Consider the following 23032-nt stretch of genomic DNA (forward strand, 5'->3'; position numbering starts at 1 on the left):
TTATATACCCCACACTTTTAATTTTAGACCATTACATAATCTCCAAATTGGATATATTTCAAGGAGTTGGGTTTTTCTTTTCCTACAATGATGTAATGAGCAGAGCAGCCTAACGGGAAAGTCAGGAGAGGAAACTCAGATGTCCTAGAGCAGTGGTTCTCAACCTGTGGGTCAAGACCCATTTGGGGGTCGAACAACCTTTTCACAGGGGTCACCTAAGACGATCGGAAAACACACATATAATTACATATTGTTTTTGTGATTAATCACTATGCTTTAATTATGTTCAATTTGTAACAATGAAAACACATCCTACATATCAGATATTTACATTACGATTCATAACAGAAGCAAAATTACAGTTATGAAGTAGCAACGAAAATAATTTTATGGTTGGGGGTCACCACAACATGAGGAATTATATTAAAGGGTCGAGGCATTAGGAAGATTGAGAACCACTGCCCTAGAGGAAAGGAAAATTGCCCTGACTGGTTTGGCTCAGTGGATAGAGCATCAGCCTGTGGACTGAAGGGTCCCAGGTTCGATTCCCGTCAAGGGCATGTGCCTTGTTTGCGGGCACATCCCCAGTAGGAGGTGTGCAGGAGGCAGCTGATCGATGTTTCTCTCCCAATGATGTTTCTAACTCTCTATCCCTCTCCCTTCCTCTCTGTAAAAAATCAATAAAATATATTTTTTTAAAAAAGAAAATTAATGTTGAACCTAATTAATGTATTTGAGAGAACATTCTTTTTCTTTACAGAAAGTCTATTTATTGGAGTACCAAAAACCAAAGAAATAATGGCTGTAAGGATAGGAAAAAAAAAAGCCTTTCTTTTTCTTTGTTATAGCTTTCCACAATTTATGAGAAACACCAGGTAATTAAACCACAAGATTGTTAGCTCCTCTGACTCCAACAGCCCCTCTGTTCAAACTACAAGACAAAATAAGCTACTTTCAAGGCTACATTCTTGTATACCCATCCCTGGGGTTCTAATGACCCTGGGGAAAGTTTCTAATTAAAAGAAAGGGCCAGAATGTTTCTAGTTAATAGAAGGGCTCTACTCCCTTCCTTGCAAATCCAATCTGCCCACCTTTTAAACTCTGTAACTTGTGCTCTAAGAATGTCTTACAGACTTGTACAAATACTAATAAACACACCTCCCTAGGATATCTGCCCTGACTAAAACAAACTTTTCAAGGACAGCCCCTCTGTTGCCTACTCAATTTCAGCCCGAAAATCCTCCTCCCTTCTAGCAACAGCAGCCATCACCCTTTAAAAGAGCAGGCAAGCCCTAGTCCAGCCGTTCTCAACCTGTGGGTCGCGACCCCTTTGGCAGTCGAACGACCCTTTCACAGGGGTCGCTTAAGACCATCCTGCATATCAGATATTGACATTATGATACATAACAGTAGCAACATTACAGCTATGAAGTAGCAACGAAAATAATTTTATGGTTGGGTCACAACATGAGGAACTGTATTTAAAGGCCAGAAGGTTGAGAACCACTGCCCTAGTCGGTTTGGCCTAGTGGATAGAGTGTTGGCTTGTGGACCAAAGGGTCTGAGGTTTGATTCTGGTCAAGGGCACATACCTTGGTTGCAGGCTCCTCCCCAGTCCAGACCCTGGTCAGGCGCATGCAGGAGGCAACCAATAGATCAATAGTTCTCTCTGTCTTTCCCTCTCTCTTAAAATCAATGAAAAAATATCCTTGGGTAAGGGGAGAGGTCAATTGGGGAAAAAGGAGACATATGTAATATTTTCAAGAATAAAGAATTTAAATAAAATTAAAAAAAGCAGGCCACGGTTTATTTCTTGCCTTTGTATTAATTAACAATACACCAGCCCCTTCCCTTTGTGGAAAATAAAATAAACTCTCTTTACCTCTATTCTTTTAGTTGTGAATCCTTTCACAGCCCCTGTCACCAGCCAAAAACCCTAACAATGGCATTGATCATTTGTCCTTCTCCCACCTGATCTCAAAGGTTATTTTTGGTCTGGTAATCACTAGCCATATAACTGTTTTAAATTTAAATGTAAATAAACATTTTAAAAGTCAGTGGCTACTGTAGTGAACTGTACAGATGTGATATAACACAAATATATTTGGTCCTTGTCCCTAGTCCCTGCACAGAACTCCTAAACTCTTGAAAATTCCCCAGTGACAGGCGTGTCTTTTGTTATTCATAATAAACCCCTTCGGATCACACCAGAGTTTATACTAATGGATGTTTCTGGGTGGGGCTCTTAGTCTCTGGATGGGGCTAGGCACCAGAATGACCAAGTGATTACAGAGTTGGAACTTTCAGCTCATAGTCCTCTAGAAAAAAGGGGGAGAGGTTGGAGATTGCACTCTACAAAAATTCTTGAACAATGAAAGTCAGAGAGCTTCAGGTTAGAGAACACGTCAGATTGCTGGATGGTGTGCCAGAAAGGCCATGGTAGCTCAGTGTGCTTCTCTTCTATAACCTGCCCTATGCATCTCTTCCATTGAGCTGTTCCTGATTGTATACTTTATTATAAACCAGAAAACATAAGAAAACTGTTTTCCTGAATTCTGTGAGCTGTTGTAGCAAATTATTAAACTTGTGGAGAGTGTCGCAGGACCCTCTGATTCATAACCAGTCAGAAGTACAGGTGGCTTAGAACTTTCAACTGGCATCTTGTGGGAATGACCCCCTTTAACTTGTGGGATCTAACACTAACTCTAGGTAGAGAGTATCAGAATTTAATTGTATTGTTAAGATACCCAGTTGGTGTCTGGAGAATTGATTGGTTGGGTCAGAATACACATCAGAACAGAAACAGAACATTTCCATTATTGCAGAAAGTTCTATTGGAAAATATCATGAGAGGGGAAAAGAAAATCTAATTTAGAGCTGAATACTGGGAAAGGACCTTCAACGCAGTAGTAAAGAATTCTGAGAATGGAAGTCTGAGAAAAATAATTCAAATTACAGTCTACCTTCCTGAACCAAAAATGTTAAAATCTGGAAACGTTACTTTATGCTCAGTCCTTTCAGGGTGGGATTTAATAATCTTCCCCTTTAAGAGAGGGGAATCTAAAATACGTACACGGTAGGAAAGTCAACTGCTCAAGTTATCCAATACACCTACAGAAAAGCCCAGGATTAGAACTCACAGTTCCCACCAAATTATTTAACTCCCTGAACTCTCCCTCCCAGGCTGGTCTCACTCAGCACAGCAGTCAAACTGAGATTCACAGTAAGAGCTGGCAACCACAGTAAGAGCCGGCAACCACAGTAAGAGCCATCATCTGACAGGGCATGTACACAAGTGAGTTGAAGACACTGCTGGAAGGCGGCAGGCCTTTAATACTCACATAGTCCCCAAAGTGTCACATAAATGCTCCAGTAGGGATGGGACTTTCAGATACTGGCAGCTATGGCAAGTGCACAAAGTAAGAAAATCTGTCTTCAGACCAAAAGAGGCGCATGCTCTATAGGCATGGGGATGAGTTTCCATTTCATTAAATCCCAGTCAACATAAAATGAAAAACTTTATTACAGATTGCTTACTATTAGCTTGGAAACTACTGGCAAGCCGTTTATAATGCCAAAATGCAATTTGCAGCATAGTAGTCTCCAAGGCTAGAGCATGGCTTTAATATCCAAAGACCAGCTGTTGAACTGTATTAAAATAATTTTGTTTTAAAAACTGCAAAAGGTATAAATCCCTCTTCTATGTACATCTCTTCTTTTCTTTAGCAAACTGAACTGCTCAGAGGTAATTATTATTAACAATTTGTTGGATATTCTTCTAGACACTACTAATCATATAGGGGTTGGCAAAAGTAGGTTTACACTGTATGAGAATTTTTATATTATTTATTAAACATTGTATTATTTATTTGTATTAAAACTGTAAGCCTACTTTTATCCACCCCTGTATGCAATAATTTTTAAAATACACAAGCATATGCACATATGCTTTAAAGGGGGGGAAAAAGGGGGCCATGCCATACAAACTCTTCTTCAATATGCTCTTTCATTTTATTAACTTGGATATCTTTCCATTTCAGTACATTGAGATTCACCCTGTTTCATCGATTCTAAGAAGCACTTCCCAAAAACATACACACTATTAACATTTCTGAAATCAGAATGTTTCTTATAATCAATGGTGTCTTACAACTGTCATCAGCCGGGTAGCAGTGTGGTAGAATTGTGTGAAAACTTTCCATTTTATCTTTTCTGGTAAAATGAGGAAGGCACCAGCATCCAAGTATCTAAGAATAGTACAGTTAACATTCATCTGCATTGTCCACTCATAGATGTATATAATTTATCTAATGCTATATCACAAACTAAATTCTCTGCAGAATTGCTAAATTAAAGGTTAAGCACATTAAAAATGTAAAACTATTACTGGAAATACCCATTTCCAATACTGAGTATTAATAACATAATAATCTTTAAAAATATTCATTAATCTCAAAAAGCTTGAATGTTTTAAATCACTTTTAAAAAATATTTTAAGATAATTTTATATTCACCTGTTGTTGAAAGAAATATTAGAGCAATCCTATGTTCCCTTTACCCAGTTTCCTCTAATGATAAACATTTTTTTAAAAATATATTTTTATTGATTTCAGAGAGAAAGGGAAAGGGAGAGAGAGATAGAAACATCAATGATGAGAGAATCATTGATCAGCTGCCTCCTGCACGCCCCCCACCGGGGATTGAGCCCACAACCCGGGCATGTGCCCTTGACCAGAATCAAACCGGGGACCTTTTAGTCCACCGGCCAACGCTCTATCCACTGAGCCAAACCGGCTAGGGCAATAAACCTTTAAAAAAAACATATTTTTAATGATTTCAGAGAGGAAGGGAAAGGGAGAGAAAGATAGAAACATCAAAGATGAGAGAGAATTGTTGACCAGCTGCTTCCTGCACGTCCCCTACCGGGGATCAAGCCCAAAACCCGGGAGCTTTTAGTCTGCAGGCTGATGCTCTATCCACTAAGCCAAACCGGCTAGGGCTAAAGATAAACATTTTGCAAAACAACAGTACATTATCACAACCAGAATATCCACATTTGATCTTTGTCCAATTCTTAGAATTTCCTGAGTGATAGGAATGCCTTATTTATAACAAGCCCCTCTTAACCTTATCCAAGTTTATGCTATGAAGTGACTATTAGTGGGTCCCTGAACAACTTGAAAATGGAGGCTGGTGCCGAAACCGGTTTGGCTCAGTGGATAGAGCGTCTGCCTGCGGACTGAAAGGTCCCAGGTTCGATTCCGGTCAAGGGCATGTACCTGGGTTGCGGGCATATCCCCAGTACGGGGTGTGCAGGAGGCAGCTGATCGATGTTTCTCTCTCATCGTTGTTTCTAACTCTCTATCTCTCCCTTCCTCTCTGTAAAAAATCAATAAAATATATTTAAAAAAAAGAAAAAGAAAAGAAAATGGAGGCTGGTAATCTCAAGAGGAACTAATCATGTGATTAGAAGGTTAGAATGTTCAGCCTCATTCTGACTTCCAGGGAGAAAAGAGGGGCTGGAGATTGAACCAAATCACCCAGTCAATGATCTAATCACTTGTGCCTACATGGTGGAGCCTCCATAAAAACCCCTAAACAATAAAGTCTGGAGAGCTTCCGAGTTGGCGAATACATTCACGTGCTGAAAGGATGATGCACCTTACCTCCACAGAAACAGAGGTTCTTGCACATGGGACCCTTTTATAGACCTTACCCTTTATACATCCTCATTTAGCTATTCATTGGTGTCCTTTATAATAAACTGATAGTAGCCATAGCATTTTCTTGAGTTCTTTGAGTTGTTCTAGCAAGTTACTAAAACTTGGGATGGTAGTATGGGAACCTTTAAATTTATAGCCAAGTTAGTCAGATGTGTGGGTAATGTTGGGGACTTGGTACTTGCAACTAGCGTCTGATTGAGTCTTGTGGGACTAAGCCCTTAAACTTGTGGAGGCCGATGCCACCTTCAGGTAGTTAGTGTCAGAAATGAATTGTAGGATACCTCATTGGTATCAAAGAATCAGAGAATCAGAGAATTGGTTGTTGATTCCATACCACATTTTGGAATGGCAAAAGAAAGAAATGAAGTCCTGATGCATGCTACAAAATGGATAAACCCTGAAAACACGCTAAGTTAAAGAAGACAATCACAAAAGATCACATGTGCAATCACATAAACACCGACAGTGACTACTGGTTGCCTAAGGCTAAGGAGGAGTTTAGAGTGACTGTTTTTTGTTTTTTTTTAAATATATTTTATTGATTTTTTACAGAGAGGAAGGGATAGAGATAGAGAGTTAGAAACATCGATCAGCTGCCTCCTGCACATCTCCCACTGGGGATGTGCCTGCAACCAAGGTACATGCCCTTGACCGGAATCGAACCTGGGACCTTTCAGTCCGCAGGCAGACGCTCTATCCACTGAGCCAAACCAGTTTCAGCTAGAGTGACTGTTAATAGTTAAAGAATTTCTTTTGGGGGGTAACAAAAATGTTCTCGAATTAGACTGTGGAGATTGTTGCAAAACTCTGTGAACATACTAAAAACCACTGAATTGTACACTTTGGGTAAAATGTATGGTATGTGAATTCTATTTCAATAAAAACTGTTTTTTTTTTAAATATACTTTTATTGATTTCAGAGAGGAAGGGAAAGGGAGAGATAGAAACATCGATGAGAGAGAATCATTGATCAGCTGCCTCCTGCATAGCCCTTACTGGGGATCAAGCCAGCAAACTGGGCATGTGCACTGACCAGGAATCAAACTGTGACCTCCTGGTTCATAGGTTGACACTCAACCACTGAGCAACACCTGCCGTGCTCAATAAAACTGTTTTTAAAAAGAATGTTATAGCCCTAGCTGTTTTGCTCAGTGGATAGAGCGTCGACCTGCAGGCTGAAGGGTCCCAGGGTCGTTTCCAGTCAAGGGCAGATGCCCGGGTTGCGGGCTTGATCCTAGGGGGCATGCAAGAGGCAGCAGATCAATGATATTCTCTCATCATTAATGTTTCTATCTCTCTCTGCCTTTCCCTTCCTCTATGAAATCAATCAAAAAATATTTAAAAATAAAAAATGTTATATAAATGAATAGCAAAGTGTATAATCTTTTGGGATTAACTTTTTCATTCACACGAACTCTCTGGAGAGTGACCCAGATTGTTGCGCATATCAATACTTCATTTTCATTGCTGAGCAGTATTCCATTGTATGGACGTACCACTGTTTATGTTATTTTTTAAATCAGTATTGAATGAAAATGAGCATCTTTTAAGATATTTATTAATCAACTGCTATTTTTCCCCCTGTGAATTCTTTTCATATCCTTGGCTCCTTTTCCTACTTCACCGTTCTTTTATGAGTCCTTTGTCATAGTATGACAAATTGTCTCAACTTCGCTTATAATTTTTGCAATGCAGCTTTTACTTTTATGCAGTATTATTCTACATTTTCTTCTAATAATATCTTATGGTGGTATTTTTCCGTTACAATCTTTAATTTTAGCACAAGAAATTAACAAGTTGAGTCTTTGGATCCACTAGCAGTGTGATGCAGTAGAAAGCCCATGAGGCTAGAAATCAGGAGACTTGGGTTCTAGTACTGCCTGTGCTATTACCTAGCTAAATCACTCTGAGCAGGTTACCAGTCTATAAAACTTGCTTTTTCTACTTACGAGTGTTTTGAGAAACAAGTAAGATTATACATGTAAAACAGATTCTCCAAAAATGTTCCACAAACATTTGAACCTATTAATATGTAAAAAAAACTTAAAGCATTTAACATATATATTTGTATTGGTTATAATACTATTTCCTTTCCATGTGCATAAATGGAAAACTCACAATGTTAGCCTTAGGGAGTAAGTATCTTGCCCTCCCCCGAATCCCAAGACCAAAGAGGTCAAGTGACTTGCCTGGGGTCACAGGTTAAATTTGGGGAAGAGCTGGTTCCAGAAGTGAACCAAAGTAGCTATACGCCAACCCTCCCTCCAAGTCAGAGAGCACCATTCTTCTGAGTTATGATATGCTAAAAATTAACTGTCATCACTTGTCTGTATTCATATCTCTACACAAAAACAAAACTACCTAAAAATGTAGAGCCTATAATTAGGATATGGTGGGGGTGACAGCAAAGGCAATGCGGTGGGAAGGCTAAATTTCAAGTTATAGGCTCCCACCTTGCTTCCGACAGCCTGGGATTTTGATAAAGGCTCCATAGTCTGTCACCATAGCAACCTATAAAGACAAAAAAGAAAATCAATGTCTCACAAATGAGTCTCTCTTCTGTAGCATTTAACCTAGTCTCCCTGAATTTCTACTTGATATTGACTGCCTGTCTGCCTGCTGCAAAACTGCCTAACAGTGATGTTCTGTCAAACATTTTTATTCTGTAAAAAATTTAGACTGACAAGTATGTGTGAACTCATTAAAAACATGGTGAGATTGGACTATTGTCAGATGCTATGACAGTACCCAGGAATGCCCGAATCCCACACCAATTAAAATCTCCAAAGTATGTTAACAAAAGGAACAAACAGCAGAAAATCAGGTAATAAAGTTATACTTTCTACTAGCTGGAACTGACACCTCCAATCCCAATTCAGAGAACTCTAACAATATGGGACAGATCACGTAGGACACTCGTTTTTCCTACTTCAAATCAAACCAGACCAAACAGCCTATAGTTGTATGGTTAGTTCACTTCAAACCAGAGTCTGAGTTTTATCAAGATAATTAGAGAAAAAGCCAATTTTTGAAACAGAAAAGATATAATCAGAGAGAAAAAGAGTTGTCCTCAATTCTTATACAGAGTTGACCTAAGATGGATGGAGGGGTTAAAGGTTTGATCAGTCTATGTACTGTATAGTATGTAATAGTAATGAACAACCCAGGTCCCTTGCCAGGTAATTCATTATTCCAGACTACCTCTCTCCTCCCCTCTTTCTTCTAGCCCACCCTTCTCACATGTGGATTGGAGTTAAAGTTGTCACTACATACTATATTTATCTTAAATTTGTTATTATTTTTATAAAATATCCAATACAATCTTATACATATAAACTTTACTCTTTTCAGTGACTTTAACTAGTTGTTCACTATTTCAGCTTCACAACTATAAGGGGATAGAATAAGACAACATCTGCTGTACTGCTATTCACTAATATAGGATCGGGCCTAAGCTGGCAGTCAGACATCCCTCGGCTGCCCAGGAGCCCTTGGGAGATGTCCAACTGCGGCTTATGCCTGCTCCTATGGGCCTAAGCCGCAGTCAGACATCCTTAGCGCTCCTGAGGAGGTGGGAGAAGCTCCCACCACCACCACCACTGCACTCACAGCCATTAGTCCAGCTTGTGGCTAAGCAGAGCTCCCCCTGTGGGAAAGCACTGACCACCAGGGGGAAGCTCCTACGTTGAGCGTCTGCCCCCTGGTGATCAGTGTGCATCATAGCAACTGGTCGTTCTGCTGTTGGGGTCAATTTGCATATTACCCTTTTATATAGGAACTAGAGGCCCGGTGCACAAAAATTTGTGCACTCGAGGGGGGGGCGGGGCGGGGGGAGACCCTCAGCCCGGCCTGTGCCCTCTCGCAGTCTGGGACCCCTCGGGAGATAACGACCTGCTGGCTTAGGCCTGCTCCCGGGTGGCAGAGGGCAGGCCTAATCCCTAGGTGCAGCCCCTGGTCGGGCTCAGAGCAGGGCCGATTGGGGAGTTGGGACGCCGCCCCCTGTCATGCACAGAGCAGGGCGGATTGGGAGGTTGCGATGCCACCCTCAGTTACGCTCAGGGTAGGGCTGATTGGGGGGTTGGGGCACTGCCCCGTCACACTCAAGGCAGGGTCAATGGGGAGATTGCGGCACCACCCCGTCACACACAGAGCAGGGCCAATCAGGGGGTTGGGGCGCTGCCCCCTGTCACGCACAGAGCAGGGCCCATCAGGGGGTTGGGGAGCTCCCCCCTGTCATGCACTGAGCAGGGCCCATCAGGGGGTTGGGGCGCCGCCACTCTCACACTCAGGGCAGGGCTGATGGGGAGGTTATGGCTCTACCCTGTCACACACAGAGTAGGGCCCATGGGGTGGGGGGGTTGGGGCGCCGCACCCTGTCACACACAGAGCCACAGGGCGATCAGAGGGTTGGGGAGCTCCCCCCCTATCAGGCACAGAGCAGGGCCAATCAGGGTGTTGGGGTGCTTTCCCCTGTCAGGAACAGAGCAGGGCTGATAGGGAGGTTGTGGCCCCGCCCCCTGTCACACACAGAGCCGCAGGGTGATCAGGGGGTTTGGGCGCTGCCCCCTGTCACGCTGATCCCAGTGCCGGGAGGCCTCGCAGCTCCGCTGATCCCAGTGCTGGGAGGCAGATTACCCTTTTACTATATAGAGGCCTGGTACATGGGTGGGGGCTGGCTGGTTTGCCCTGAAGGGTGTCCTGGATCAGGGTGGGGGTCCCCACTGGGGTACCTGGCCAGCCTGGATGAGGGGATGATGGCTGTTTGCAGCTGGTCACACACCCTTCAGGGTGGGGGTCCCCCCTGGGGTGCTTGACCAGTCTGGGTGAGGGGCTGAGGGCTGTTTTCAGGCTGGGACTGAAGCTCCCAACCGCTCCTTTTTTTCTTTTTTTTTTATTCTGGGCCAGCTTTAGCTCTGAGGCTTGGCTCCAGCTCTGAAGCCTCAGCTGCTGAAAGTAGGTATCTGGTTTGTTTAGGTTCTATAATTGAAACTCTGTATCAACTCCAGCTCTGAGATCCCGGCTCGCTGAAAGCAGGTTTCTGGGGTTTTGCTTAGCTTCTATATTTGTTACAATGTTCACACTGCAGGCTCAGAGGCCGGCAAGGCAGGCGGGGAACGTTGGAGTCCTCCGTCACTGAAGCAAGCAAGCCTCGTGTTCAGTTTAAGCTGCCTGGCTGCCGGCTGCCATCTCGGCTGGCAGTTAATTTGGATATCGCCCTGATTAGCCAATGGGAAGGGTAGCGGTCGTACGCCAATTACCATGTTTCTCTTTTATTAGATAGGATACTTACTACATGTAAAACACTATCTAAAGTGCTTTACAGAATCCTCATGACACCAGATGTTGTTGGTACTGTTATAATGCTCATCTGATAGATGACAAAACTGACGTGTGGAGAGACTAAGTTACCTGACCAGTGTTCAAATCTAGCAAATAACAGTACTGGGATCTGAACCCAGGGAGACTTAACTACACTAAAACTACCCCTGGGTTCTCTTTAACTATAAAATCCTAGCAGCCAAAAGCAATGTGACAGTTGACATCTTATCTGCTCCAGGCAACAATCTTAGGAAGCGTAAATGGTAGGTTCCTATGTTACAGATAAGGTGAAATAGCAGAGGTGTAGAAAGAGCACAGGCTTTGGAGTGAAAGATGGGGCCTCTAATCCCAGCTCTCCCACTTCTTACCCATGGGATCTGAGCACAACTTGCCTTTCAGGGTCTAAGTTCCCCTTGTACTCACTTTGCTGCTGCAGGTAACAAATGATGTACATAAAGCACTGAGCACTGGTATCTGGTGCCCAATGTACTAGTACATTCAATAAATTTTAACTTTTTAAGAATTTACAGTTCAAGACACTGAAGCACAGAAAGGCATACATCTAATTTAGATACAAGATAGGCACAGAACCTAGATTCCTTGACTCCTGGTCCAGTGCCTCCTCCTTTACCAAATAGCATTACTACCCACTTCAATGTTAGGATAAAAATAGATTAAAATTTCCATTCCCGCCCTAACTGGTTTGGCTCAGTGGATAGAGCGTCGGCCTGTGGACTGAAAGGTCCCAGGTTCAATTCTGGTGAAGGGCATGTACCTTGGTTGTGGCCACATTCCCAGTGGGGGGTGTGCAGGAGGCAGGTGATTGATGTTTCTCTCTCATTGATGTTTCTGACTCTCTATCTCTCTCCCTTCCTCTCTGTAAAAAATCAATAAAATATATATTTTTAAAAAGTCTTAAAAAAAATTTTTTTTTCAAAAAAAAAAAAAATTTCCATTCCCCCTTTTTGTTAATAGGGATATTGGGACAAAGCACTTGAACCAATTCTCTAAGATAGAGCATTAAGAATGAGTTAAGCCCTGGCCAATGTGGCTCAGTTGGTTGAGCATCGTCACATGCACCGAGAGGTCACTGGTTCAATCTCCAGTCAGGATGCAGGCCTAGGTTGTGGATTCGATTCCCAGTAGGGGTTGTGCAGGAGGCAGTCAATCAATGTTTCTCTCGCTCTCTCTCCCTTTCTCTCTCTCTAAAATCAATAAAAACATTTTTTTTAAATAAAAGAATGGGTTAAGAACCAAGTCTGAAACTCCTGTTTTACACTGATGAACATGCTATGCTGGGGTAGGAACCAGACAGTCCCCCCAAAAAACAGTACAATCAGGTAGGTACTAGCATTTAAAATCAAAACAAGGTGGAACTAGAGGAAGGATCTTAGAGATTAGCTAGTTCAATCCCATCATTTTTCAAATGAGAAGAGTGAAGATCAGAGACATGAAGTGCTTACCTAAGTTCACATGGTCATCTATAAAACAGGACCATGTGGATAAAAAAGGTGACTTTAAATTTTAATTACAATAAAAGCACTCCCCTTCTTTCTGAACCAACCAAAGGCACTTGAGCTTTTGCTCCAAGTTCTAGAAAGAGAGTTGGAACCCAAATCACCTTGCTGTTGTTAATTAAGACAATTTCACTTTTCAGTCCTGAAGCTCCAGTGTCATATTATGATCTTCTGAAGAAATATTATAACAGACCTTAATTTGGCCTCTCCCAAAAGGGAAGGTTAATGTGCTCCAGAATTGATGCACTCAACTGTTCAGTTAGGAAAAGGCATTCATGCCTATTTCCAGCACCAGGTGTTTCCATCACTGTGTCTCCTAGGATGCAGAGTTGAAATTAAGAGAATGGCACCTACTGTAAATGATCACACAGTCTGCTCTGGTGTCCCAGAATAATTAGTCAAATAGCACGGGGGGGGGGGGGGGGGGGATTCAGTAATTATCTCAACTAAACTCAGGACTTGGGTAAATGAATTTACCATCTTCATATTAGAGGTTGCATTGGCCTTGAAACTAGTTATCTCTATCATGTAAATGAAGAATTTAAGCTTAGATACATTGTTACTTGTGCAAACTCACAAAATTAGAAAGTAGTATGACCAGGTAGAGAACAGAAGTATTTTAACTTCTAGTCCACCTTACTAACACCAATCTCCCTCAGCATTTTTGTTTTTCAAATACAAGGAACGTTTATTTAGAAAGTCACAGAGGTAGAAAAGGTGAGCCAGCTGGGCTGTGTGGGCTCAGGAACAAGATAGAGGCAAAAAGGGCCCTTGGAGCTTAGGAGAGAGAAAGCAGTGTGGTTCTTAGGGAAGAGGAAGAGGTAAGATGTGTGCATGCAAGCTCTAGAAGGAGCCTCCCCCACGCCCCCAGTATTTCTTTAACTATGGCTAGGCTAAGCCAAACCCCAATTCCCACTGCTATGCTTATATCCCCCATGATACTTAATGGACAAGAAAAGGATGAATACTGGCTTCTCAGCTATTTGACCCCCGGGCCCCTCAGTCCTGCTCAGCCTACTGAAGAGAACTTCTGGGAAATGGGCTGCACCACCAGTTTCTTCAACAATAGGACCTAAGAAACTTGGGATTAATTTAAATCAAACATTTACTGAGCATCTATATGCAGGAGGCCATGTTTTTATTTTATTTAAAATAAAAACAACTTTAAAAAAGGGATGCCTAGCCTTTTTAAAATGAATTTGAAGTAGTTGCCAAGATACATGAGACAGCCATGGCCTCTGCTTTCCACTAATTCAAAATCCAGTGAAGGAGACATATATATACATGTACAAGTAAAAATAACACAAGACAGACTATATTTAACACCAAAATAGAGGTACAAACAAATGACCATGGAACAACCAGATTTACCATTTACCTTCCTCCTGTACCTCAATTCAGTCAAGAGTTCTCTTATGGGTCTTTCAGTTCCTCCATGCACTTATGTACAGTTGAACAATCCCAACTGCAGAGTAGCAGAAAGCAGACTCGGAGAGAGAACTTTAGGATCCCAGCTTCGCCACTTGTTAACCATCTGAACACTACTTAACTTCTGAGAAGAGTTTCCTTACCCATAAAATGGGATCAACAATTTCTTGGGAGAAAGTGAATGACAGAATGTGTGAAAGTGCTGATTTACATTAAGCTTACAAAAATGTTTTTGAATTTTAATGCAACCAGGTCTTCTTTGTAAATATTAGGCACTCATTAAAGTATTTGTTGGATGAATATTCTGAAAAAGTTTCTTATTTCCAATTTATCATGAAATTTCTCTATCCTTAATTCCAGTTACTTCTAAACCATCAATTTTCAAAATGTGCTCCTGAAATTCTAAGCTAGAACTGTAAAGTTCTCTCTGAACATTACTCTAGCCCAGTGGTCACCAACCGGTGGTCCGCGGACCACGGGTAGTCGGTGAGGTTCAAAATGTTGGCGACCGCTGCTCTAGCCCATCCATTCTGATAGTAAAATATAAAACCTACACTAATACAAGCCCCAGCTCATATAAGAAAAAGCTGAAGATCAGGAGCCACTTTACTAAAAATCTGTGTCAGTCTGTGGAGGGCAGAGAACTCTTCTCTTTCTTTTGTGCAACACCTGACAAGTCAAGGCTTGTCAGAAAAATCAATTTCATATACAATGCTACCACTTCCTTTTCCTGAGTCCTGGTAACTTGACCTTTAGGGGTACTATGGGGTTTATTTTATTTTATTTTTTTAATAAATATTGTTGAAAGTATTACATATGTCCCTTTTTTCCCCCATTGCCCTCTCCAACACCCGGGTACTATGGGTCTTAAAGGTCAAAGGCTCTAACAGCAAAGTTGTTTGCTATTTTTTAAAATTTATCACCCTTTATATCTTGACTGTTATATTACAGGTTGGGATAAACTTAACAAAAACCAAGAGCCACAATTATCTATAACCAACTGGAAGTCACAAAGTGTGTCTTCAAAGGCCTAACATTATGAGGAGGTAAGACTTTTATCAACCACAAAGGAAGTATAAATGCCATAAAAATTATATAGTTAAAATACTACAGGCACTCATAAGTCACTGAAAACAATTTTTTGCCTTTACTTTTGCTTCAAGAGAAGGGAGATAATGATAATGAATTCCTGCCATGTCTTAGGCATTGTGTTTTAGATGATAGCTTATTTAACCATCATGGCAATTCCATGAAGTTGTTCTCTCAATTTAATAAATAAGAAATCTGAGGTTTGCCTGGCTGGTTTGGCTCACTGGATAGAGCATCGGCCTGGGGACTGAAGGGTCCCAGGTTCGATTCCGGTCAAGGACATGTACCTTGGTTGCGGGCAAACCCCCAGTGGGGGATGTGCAGGAGGCAGCTGATCGATGCTTCTTTCTCATCGATGTTTCTAACTTTCTATCCCTCTCCCTTCCTCTCTGTAAAAAATCAATAAAATATATTTAAAAAAAAAAAAAGAAATCTGAGGTTCAAGTGATCAAGTGATGATTTCAAGGATGACATCCTATCCTATGCTATATAATAAAAGGCCAATATGCAAATCGACCAAACAGCGGCACGACTGGTCACTATGACACGCACTGACCACCAGGGGGCAGATGCTCAACGCAGGAGCTGCCTCCTGGTGGTCAGTGCGCCCAGTGATCAGTGAGCCAAAAGCCGGACTCACAGCTGGCAAGCGCAGCTGTGGTGGCGGGAGCCTCTCCTGCCTCTGTGGCAGAGCTAAGGATGTCCAACTGTCGGCTTAGGGCACAGGCCGGTCTGAGGGACTTCCCACACACACACCCCCCCCCCCTCCAGTGCACAAATTTCGTGCACCGAGCCTCCAGTAGTAAATAAAAGAACTAGGACTGGAATCCAGGCTTTGTCCTGTTCAAAAGCCTCTACTCTGAAAACAAATACAATCTGGGATTAAGATAGACAACACTGAACAAAACAGACAGGGCTCTGCCCTCATGGAGCTTAGTATCATGTGAGGAAGAAAGACATTAAACAAGTACATAAATAAATGCAGGATAAGTCTGTGTACTTATAGTGGAAAAAGATCTCTAGGGAAATGACATTAAGTCTAAGACCTAAAAAATAAAGAGAAGTTGGTGGGGAAAATGGAGTTAGAAGCAACGGTATATGCAAAAGTCCTGAGAAAGAAGCAAGCTTATAATATTCAGAGCTGTAAGAGCAACAGTGTGGCTGGGGGACAAGTAGACAAAACAACACTGTCAGATTAGATAGAAGTTAAGTCATATAAGGGTCACAAAAACAAGTTTGAATGTATTCAGTGTAATGAGAAACCTAGAAAAGCTGTGAGAAAGCAGCATGGTCCAATCTGCTTTTAAAATGCTATTCTGGCTATGATGTAAAGAACAGATTGGAAAGAGGCTACAATAGAAGATCCCAGTAAGGGCCAGGGAAGAGATGGAGAGCTTGAACTAATGGGTTGCCACGATAAAGAAGTACAAAGACCAGAGACGCATCTGAGAGGAAGAAATTATAGGACTAACGGACTGGAGCAGAAGGGAAAATCAAAATCAAATTAAGAGGAAAAATCAAGGATAATGCCCAGGTTTCCAGTGTGGGTAGATGAATAGACAGTGGTTCCATCTGCTGATATGGGAAAGACTAGAATATATTTTGTGAGAAAATTAAAAATTCTTTTCAAAACATAGATCAGTCCAGCTGGTGTGGCTCAGTGCTTGAGCACTGACCCAGGAAACAAGAGGTTACTGGTTTAATTCCGGGTCAGGGCACATGCCCGGGTTGCAGCCTTGATCTCCAGTAGGGAGCGTGCATGAGACAGCTGATCAACGATGTTTCTCTCTCATCTCATCAATGTTTCTATCTATCCCTCCCCCACCTCTCTCTCTAAAAAAATCAATGAAACATATTAAAATAAATAAATAAATAAATAAATAAATAAATCAATCAATCAATCAATCAATCAATCGTAAGTCAGAGATGCTGTGAGATATCCAAAAGATGATGTCAATATGCAGCTGGAAGTCTGGAGCTTAGAAGGGATACAGGTGATGGCCAGATGCTCCACAAGCCCTTCCCGTTTAAACTGTAATGCTCAAGATATTCTCCAATGACAGGAGCTCCAAACCCAGCTGCTTTTCACCCTCAATCTATGCTTAACATAAATGGTAAGTTTTCAAAGCCCAAATAATATACCTCTCCTTGGAAAATAGTGTAGAGAGCAGGCAAGTTCTCCATGGTCTCGGGTCTTCCTGAATTCATCCTTAATGTTCTATGGCTCCTCCATATCTCTTCTGCTAAAGCTAATTCAAGTGTACTGTCACAAAGAAATAACATAGACAACAATTTGAGAGACATCTGCATTAAAGAAGTACAGACAATCCACAGCTATTCTCTACAGAATAATAACACAGATTTAACACCATGTACTTTTATCTAAAACTCTTTTGTCTACTCTAATTGTGGGGAGTTTTGGGAACATTGATCTTATTTCTTTTCATTGTGATACTTACCCAAGGCCATCAGCCTGCTGCTTTGTTTCTTGTTTTTTAATTGCTATCGTTGGTATTCTTTTGCCAAGGGAAAGTTTTGGGGGGTGGGGGGTAAATGGATCTTTAAAAGAAAGGAAACAGTAATAGTAATAAGAGCTAACATTTATCAAACACTATGTCCAGGCACTATGCTCAACACTGGACATCCAATATCTAATTTAACCCTCAAAAGTCTCAAGATATAGGTTCTATTATTATCATAGTATATAGATGAGAAAACCAAGGCTTCTGGAGGTCCAATTACTATGCCTATGTCAAAAAGCCAAGAAATGGTAGAGTCAAAATCTGGCTGACACCAAGAGTCCACGCTTTTAACCACTATGCTTACTTTTCTCCTGATAAATTGAAAACACACAAGTTCATTTTAAAAGTTCACACAATACGCCCAGCCAGTGTGGCTCAGTGGTTGAGCTTCAACCTATGAACCAGGAGGTCAGGGTGCCATTCCCAGCCAAGGCACATGCCCAGGTTGCCAGTTCAATTCCCAAATAGGGGACATGTAGGAGGCAGCCAATTATTCTCTCTCATCATTGGTTTTTCTGTCTCTCCCTCTTCCTTCCTCTCTGAAACCAATAAAAATATATTTTAAAAATGTTAATTAATTAAAGTTCAGACAATACATTAATAATGAAGAAAATAAAATCATTTATAATTCAATGGGTTTATATCCTTTTAGACTTTTGTATATGTACAGTGTTTTTTTAAATGGAATCATGAAATCATTATTAACAGCATACACACACATACACACACACACACACACACACTAGTAGGTAGGTAGGTAGATAGATAAAAGCCTAAGAGACCGAATGACCAGTTGACCGGTCACTATGATGCACACTGACCACCAGGGGGCAGATGCTCAATGCAGGAGCTGCCCCCTGGTAGTCAGTGCGCTCCCACGGCCAACCTCCCGCAGTACCCTCCGCTCCAGCCAGCCCCGATTACTGGCCAGGTTGAGTGACCCCACACATGCATGAATTCATGCACCGGGCCTCTAGTTTTAATATATTTTAGCAATTCTTACATACATACACACACATTTATTTATTTATTTTCAATCCTCACTGGAGGATATTTTTCCATTGATCTTTAAGGAGAAAGTGTAAGGGAGGGAGGAGGGAAGGAGGAGAGGAAGCAGAGAGGGGAGGAGAGAGAGAGAGAGAGAGAGAGAAACATCAACATGAGAAACATAATAATTAGTTGCCTCCTACATGTGCCCGGACTGGGGCCAGAAATCAAACCCACTACCCTTTGGTGCCCAGGACGACACTCTAACCACTGAGCAACACAGGCCAGGGTTATTACTTTACTAACAGCACATAGAGAGAATGCAGGCAGATTTGTCAGTTCTTAAGAAATGGCTGATAAACAGGTTAAATCCAAGTATCATAGCCTAGTTGGATCCTTCCTTTCACTTCCTAGCTATGTAGTCTCAACTCTAGTCCTTCCCTTCCCTCTGCCCAGTATCCATCACATCCTATAACAGAAATTAGCCTGAGGTCAATGGCTCTATCAAAAAACCTTAATTATCTCTCCAACTCCTATAGCATTAGTGAGGTAAAGAATCCATAGAGGCATCAGCAGGTAGGACATCTAAATTAAGCTCAAATATCTTGGTCTCACCTGCTCCTCCCCACAGAAAGGTTGTGGAAAGAGCAATAGAAGTGGCAACAATCTGAAGCTGTTTCTTGCGGATTTCTGCTGTGACAACAATATGAACGGCCAGGGTTAAAGCTCTCCAGTTTGCTCCTTCTGCAGAACAACAGCCTGAGAAATCCTATGCAATGCTTTTAGAAAACTAGCAGCATTTTTGAGGGAAAGTCTGAAATGTAAAAATGTAAGTTTACAATTCAGGAGAGTAGAAGGTTGCCATTTTTTAAAATGGTATTTAAAGTTTTTTTCATATTATGCTCTGTAGAGATGTAGGGTTCTATGATGGTTTATTAGGAAGCTCCTTAGATATTTCAAGTTTATTTTAGAGAGGAAGGGAGAAGGATAGAGAGATAGGAACATCATTGGCTATCTCCTGCATGCCCCCTACTAGGGATCGAGCCTGCAACCTGGACATGTGCCCTGACTGGGAATCGAATTTGCGACCTCTTGGTTCATGGGTCGATGCTCAACCACTGAGCAATACCAGCTGGGTCAAGTTTATTTTTAAAAAGTCGATTCTGAAATATCTAGGGACCATAAGTGTCAAGAAAGCCAAAGAAGTAGGACTCTAGGCCAACTTACTGGAAGATAGCCTCTATATCAAAGATGTACAGAGCAGAACCCCAAAGAAACCAGAATTGAGGGAAGTCCCACTCAGAGCATTTGGAAAGCTAGGAGCCCCTCCTCGAAAATTACTGCTGATTCCCACTTGCCCTCTCAGCCTTGGGTGGGTCATGGTAGCAAGAAGTGAAAGTTACAGGAGGAGGAACTATTTTTTAAAAATATATTTTTATCGATTTCAGAGAGGAAGGCAGAGGGAGAGATAGAAACATCAATGATGAGAGAGAATCATTGATGGGCTGCCTCCTGCACACCCCCCACTGGGGATCAAGCCCACAACCCAGGCATGTACCCTTGGCTGGAATCAAACCTGGGACCCTTCAGTCTGCAGGCTGATGCTCTATCCACTGAACAAAACTGGCTAGGGCAGGAGAAACTATTTTAGCAGTGTATTTTGCTTTGATCCAGCTTATCTATTAAGCTTCTATGCAAGATTTCAATTTTTTTTTTTGGGGGGGGGGGAGTTCTGCTTTTAAAAAAAGAGCAAGTAAATTGACAAGGATTGAGATATACCATTTGGAGTTACTTTGCAATAGTTCGGGAAACAGAAAATCTTCCTTAGGTAGTTCATTTTACTTGAATATTTTAAACAACAATAGTATGTAGGGAAGCAATAGGGAGCCGATTACTGGGCACTCCCTTCCGAAAGCAAAGGAAGAATAATGTGTGAGTAGGTGGTATAGCAGGGGAATGGTGGCCCAGAGCGAGGTCAAAGCCTATGTTAGGTGAGGAAGAAATCTGCAAAGAAGAATGACTCATCTTTAACCTATGTTTACGAAGTTAAGTAAAAATACTGAGCTATGAGCAGAGGCAGGATGACTACAGAGCCTGCATTCTCAACCACTATTCTACGCTGCCTCAAAAGGAATTCACAGCCCTGGCCCGTGTGGCTCAATTGGTTGGGCGCCATCCCATGCACAGAAAGGTTGCCTATCTCCTAGGGTGGTCAAAAAGGGAATTAAGTTGGTTTAGACAAGTAAAGCTTTTGGGTTAACACATGGCAAATAGGAAGTACTCAAATATTAGCAATTATTATTAGAGGAGTTGGAAGGGACCTTCCGGATTACTGACTGAAAGAACAGTGTAGGCAGCAGAGTAAGTACCGGCCTTGAGTACCCGCATGGCTAACTGACCAGCCTGTATCAAGCCACTTAATCTCTGTTGGTTTGTTTTCAGTTAAATAGGAGTAATGGGCTAAATGCTCCCCATAATTTCTTTCAGCTTTCATATTTTGAGTTCACTTTTTATGGTTTTCTTTGCTTTTTACTATTTTTTCCCTTTCCTGCGTTTGACCTGTTTTCTCAAGAGATTCATAACTAGAATCCAAAAAAGAAGTAGCGTCCTTCTGAGACAGTTATTCTAGAAACTGGATGGGAAGGAGGGAGGTGGGACCACTAGTTGGCACTTGAAAGTCTCCCATCTTCTGATCTCCCCAGCACGCAGCGAGGCTCTGCTCACCCATTCAAGAAGATGAAGGAACTAAGACACAGCGAGGCCAAGTAACTTGCTCAAAATCAGACCTATGAATGATGCTGATGAGATTCAAACCCCGTTCACAAACATTTTTTCTTCCCTCTTTAAATTATGAAATTCTTCTGAGTATTCTTGCTCGTTCGCATACCCTTCGAATTTCTAGTGCCTGGCAGCGTGAACACGACGACTAAAGGTTCCGACTTAGGTGATCTTACCCACATCAATGGCTCAATCACCGCCAAATACCAATTACCCTCAAATTTATATTTCCAACAAAAATCTCTTTTCTGCGTTCCAAACCGTATTTCAAACTGCCTCCTGGGCGTCAGGGATGATTTCTCCCTTCCCCTCGCCAAAAAAAACCCAAAACCAAACCTACCCAGTTGCCATAAGCCAGAAAACTCGGAGTTACACTGAAGTCCTCTTTTCCATCCCTGAACCCAGTCCATCATCGAGTCCTACTGATTTCACCCCCTCTACACGCCTTTAGGACCCGTCCAACTCTGCGTTTCCACCAACACCTCAGTCCTCATTCCCAACGGTGTGTCCACCCGTCCTCCATCTGTTCGCACTACGGAGCCTCCCCCCACCGCACGCCCCGCTCCCCATCAAAAATAAACCACCACCACCAACAAAAACCTCGCCGGTCTTCCAGCAAAAGCTACCAAGTCCTGCCCGGCCTGCCCTCGCCCCGCCTCCAGCTTCGCCCCGCACCACGCTCCCCTGCACCCGCCCTGCACGCCCTCCCCCCGGCCCCGCGGCCTCTGTGCTTGTTATCCATTCTCCTCCCCTGGTCACGGGCCCCGGACACGCCGTTCTCTCCGGGGAAGAGTCTGCCCTCCTCTCTTCTCCCGCCTCAGGAGAACCCTCCCTTCAGGCACCTTTTCCTGGGAGAAGCTTCCCGGCCTCTTTGAGGCACTCGGAACACCGGGTGCCTCTCTCCTAGGTCGCACTATTTCACATTCCTCAGTGACACACTTTAGCATCTGTTTTCCCCACCAGCCTCAAGCCCCTGAGAGGTCAGGGGCCATGTTCGGTTCACAAGGTACCCTCCACGCTTTGCACAATAAATCCCAGTTGGACCGGCTGGAGTCGGGTATTCCCGTCACCGCCGATCCTCACAGGAGCACAGAGCAGGCCCTAGCAAAAGGCCGGCAGACACAAGGCGGCCTCCTCGGTCGGGACCCGAGTGGAGGCTGGGAGGCCGGCCTTTCCGCCCTGGGGGCGCCTGGCACGGGGACGGGCACAGCCGGCGCTCGCTGAAGGCGGCCGTCGAAGGCCTCGGGCAGCCGCACAGACCCCAAAGCGCTGCTCCCGCCGAGAGAGGGAACCCAGGCTACCGCTGCCCGAGCTGGGACATCTGGGCCCGCCCCTGCCCCTGCCCCTCGCACTCAAAACTTCGGGGGAGAAGGGCCAGGCTCACACCGCACAACCGAGGCACCGCCTCCAGATTCCGCAGCCGCCGCCCCCGACCTCCCTCACACTTACTCGGCGTCCGCTCCGGCCTCCGCGCCGCTGCATTGCGCGAAACGCCAAAACCCAGCCAGCGCGCTCCCACCCACAAGACTCAGCGTGCCGAGGCGGGGCGCCAGCTCCACCCGCCAATCCTGGAATCGGACTCTCGTGACGTAAGAAAGATTTGACCAATAAGAGGCGCTCATCCTCGGGCGCTGGGGAGAGTATTGGAAGCCGATTGGCCTCTCCAAGC

At 43.1% G+C, this 23032-nt stretch overlaps 1 protein-coding gene across 4 annotated transcripts in view; it reads right to left on the minus strand.

The window, feature by feature from the left end:
* ZCCHC17 (zinc finger CCHC-type containing 17) overlaps positions 1 to 22892 on the minus strand; it is a 50912-nt gene extending 28020 nt beyond the window's left edge. Inside the window, exons 1-4 of one of the 4 annotated variants that reach the window (XM_081086350.1) lie at positions 22748 to 22814; positions 17536 to 17635; positions 17219 to 17339; positions 8177 to 8234 (exon numbers count right to left, since the gene is read on the minus strand). In XM_081086350.1, the coding sequence (XP_080942476.1) occupies positions 8177 to 8234; positions 17219 to 17284 (124 nt within the window). In that variant the 5' untranslated portion in view covers positions 17285 to 17339; positions 17536 to 17635; positions 22748 to 22814. Of the gene's footprint in view, positions 1 to 8176; positions 8235 to 17218; positions 17340 to 17535; positions 18406 to 22747 lie in introns of those variants that run through there. The other 3 variants (XM_081086348.1, XM_081086349.1, XM_081086351.1) reach the window with 3 other exon arrangements.
* Between the last annotated feature and the right edge of the window lie 140 nt (positions 22893 to 23032).

This window comes from Myotis nattereri, assembly GCF_964212035.1.
Source record: "Myotis nattereri genome assembly, chromosome: 3".
Lineage (NCBI taxonomy): Eukaryota > Metazoa > Chordata > Mammalia > Chiroptera > Vespertilionidae > Myotis > Myotis nattereri.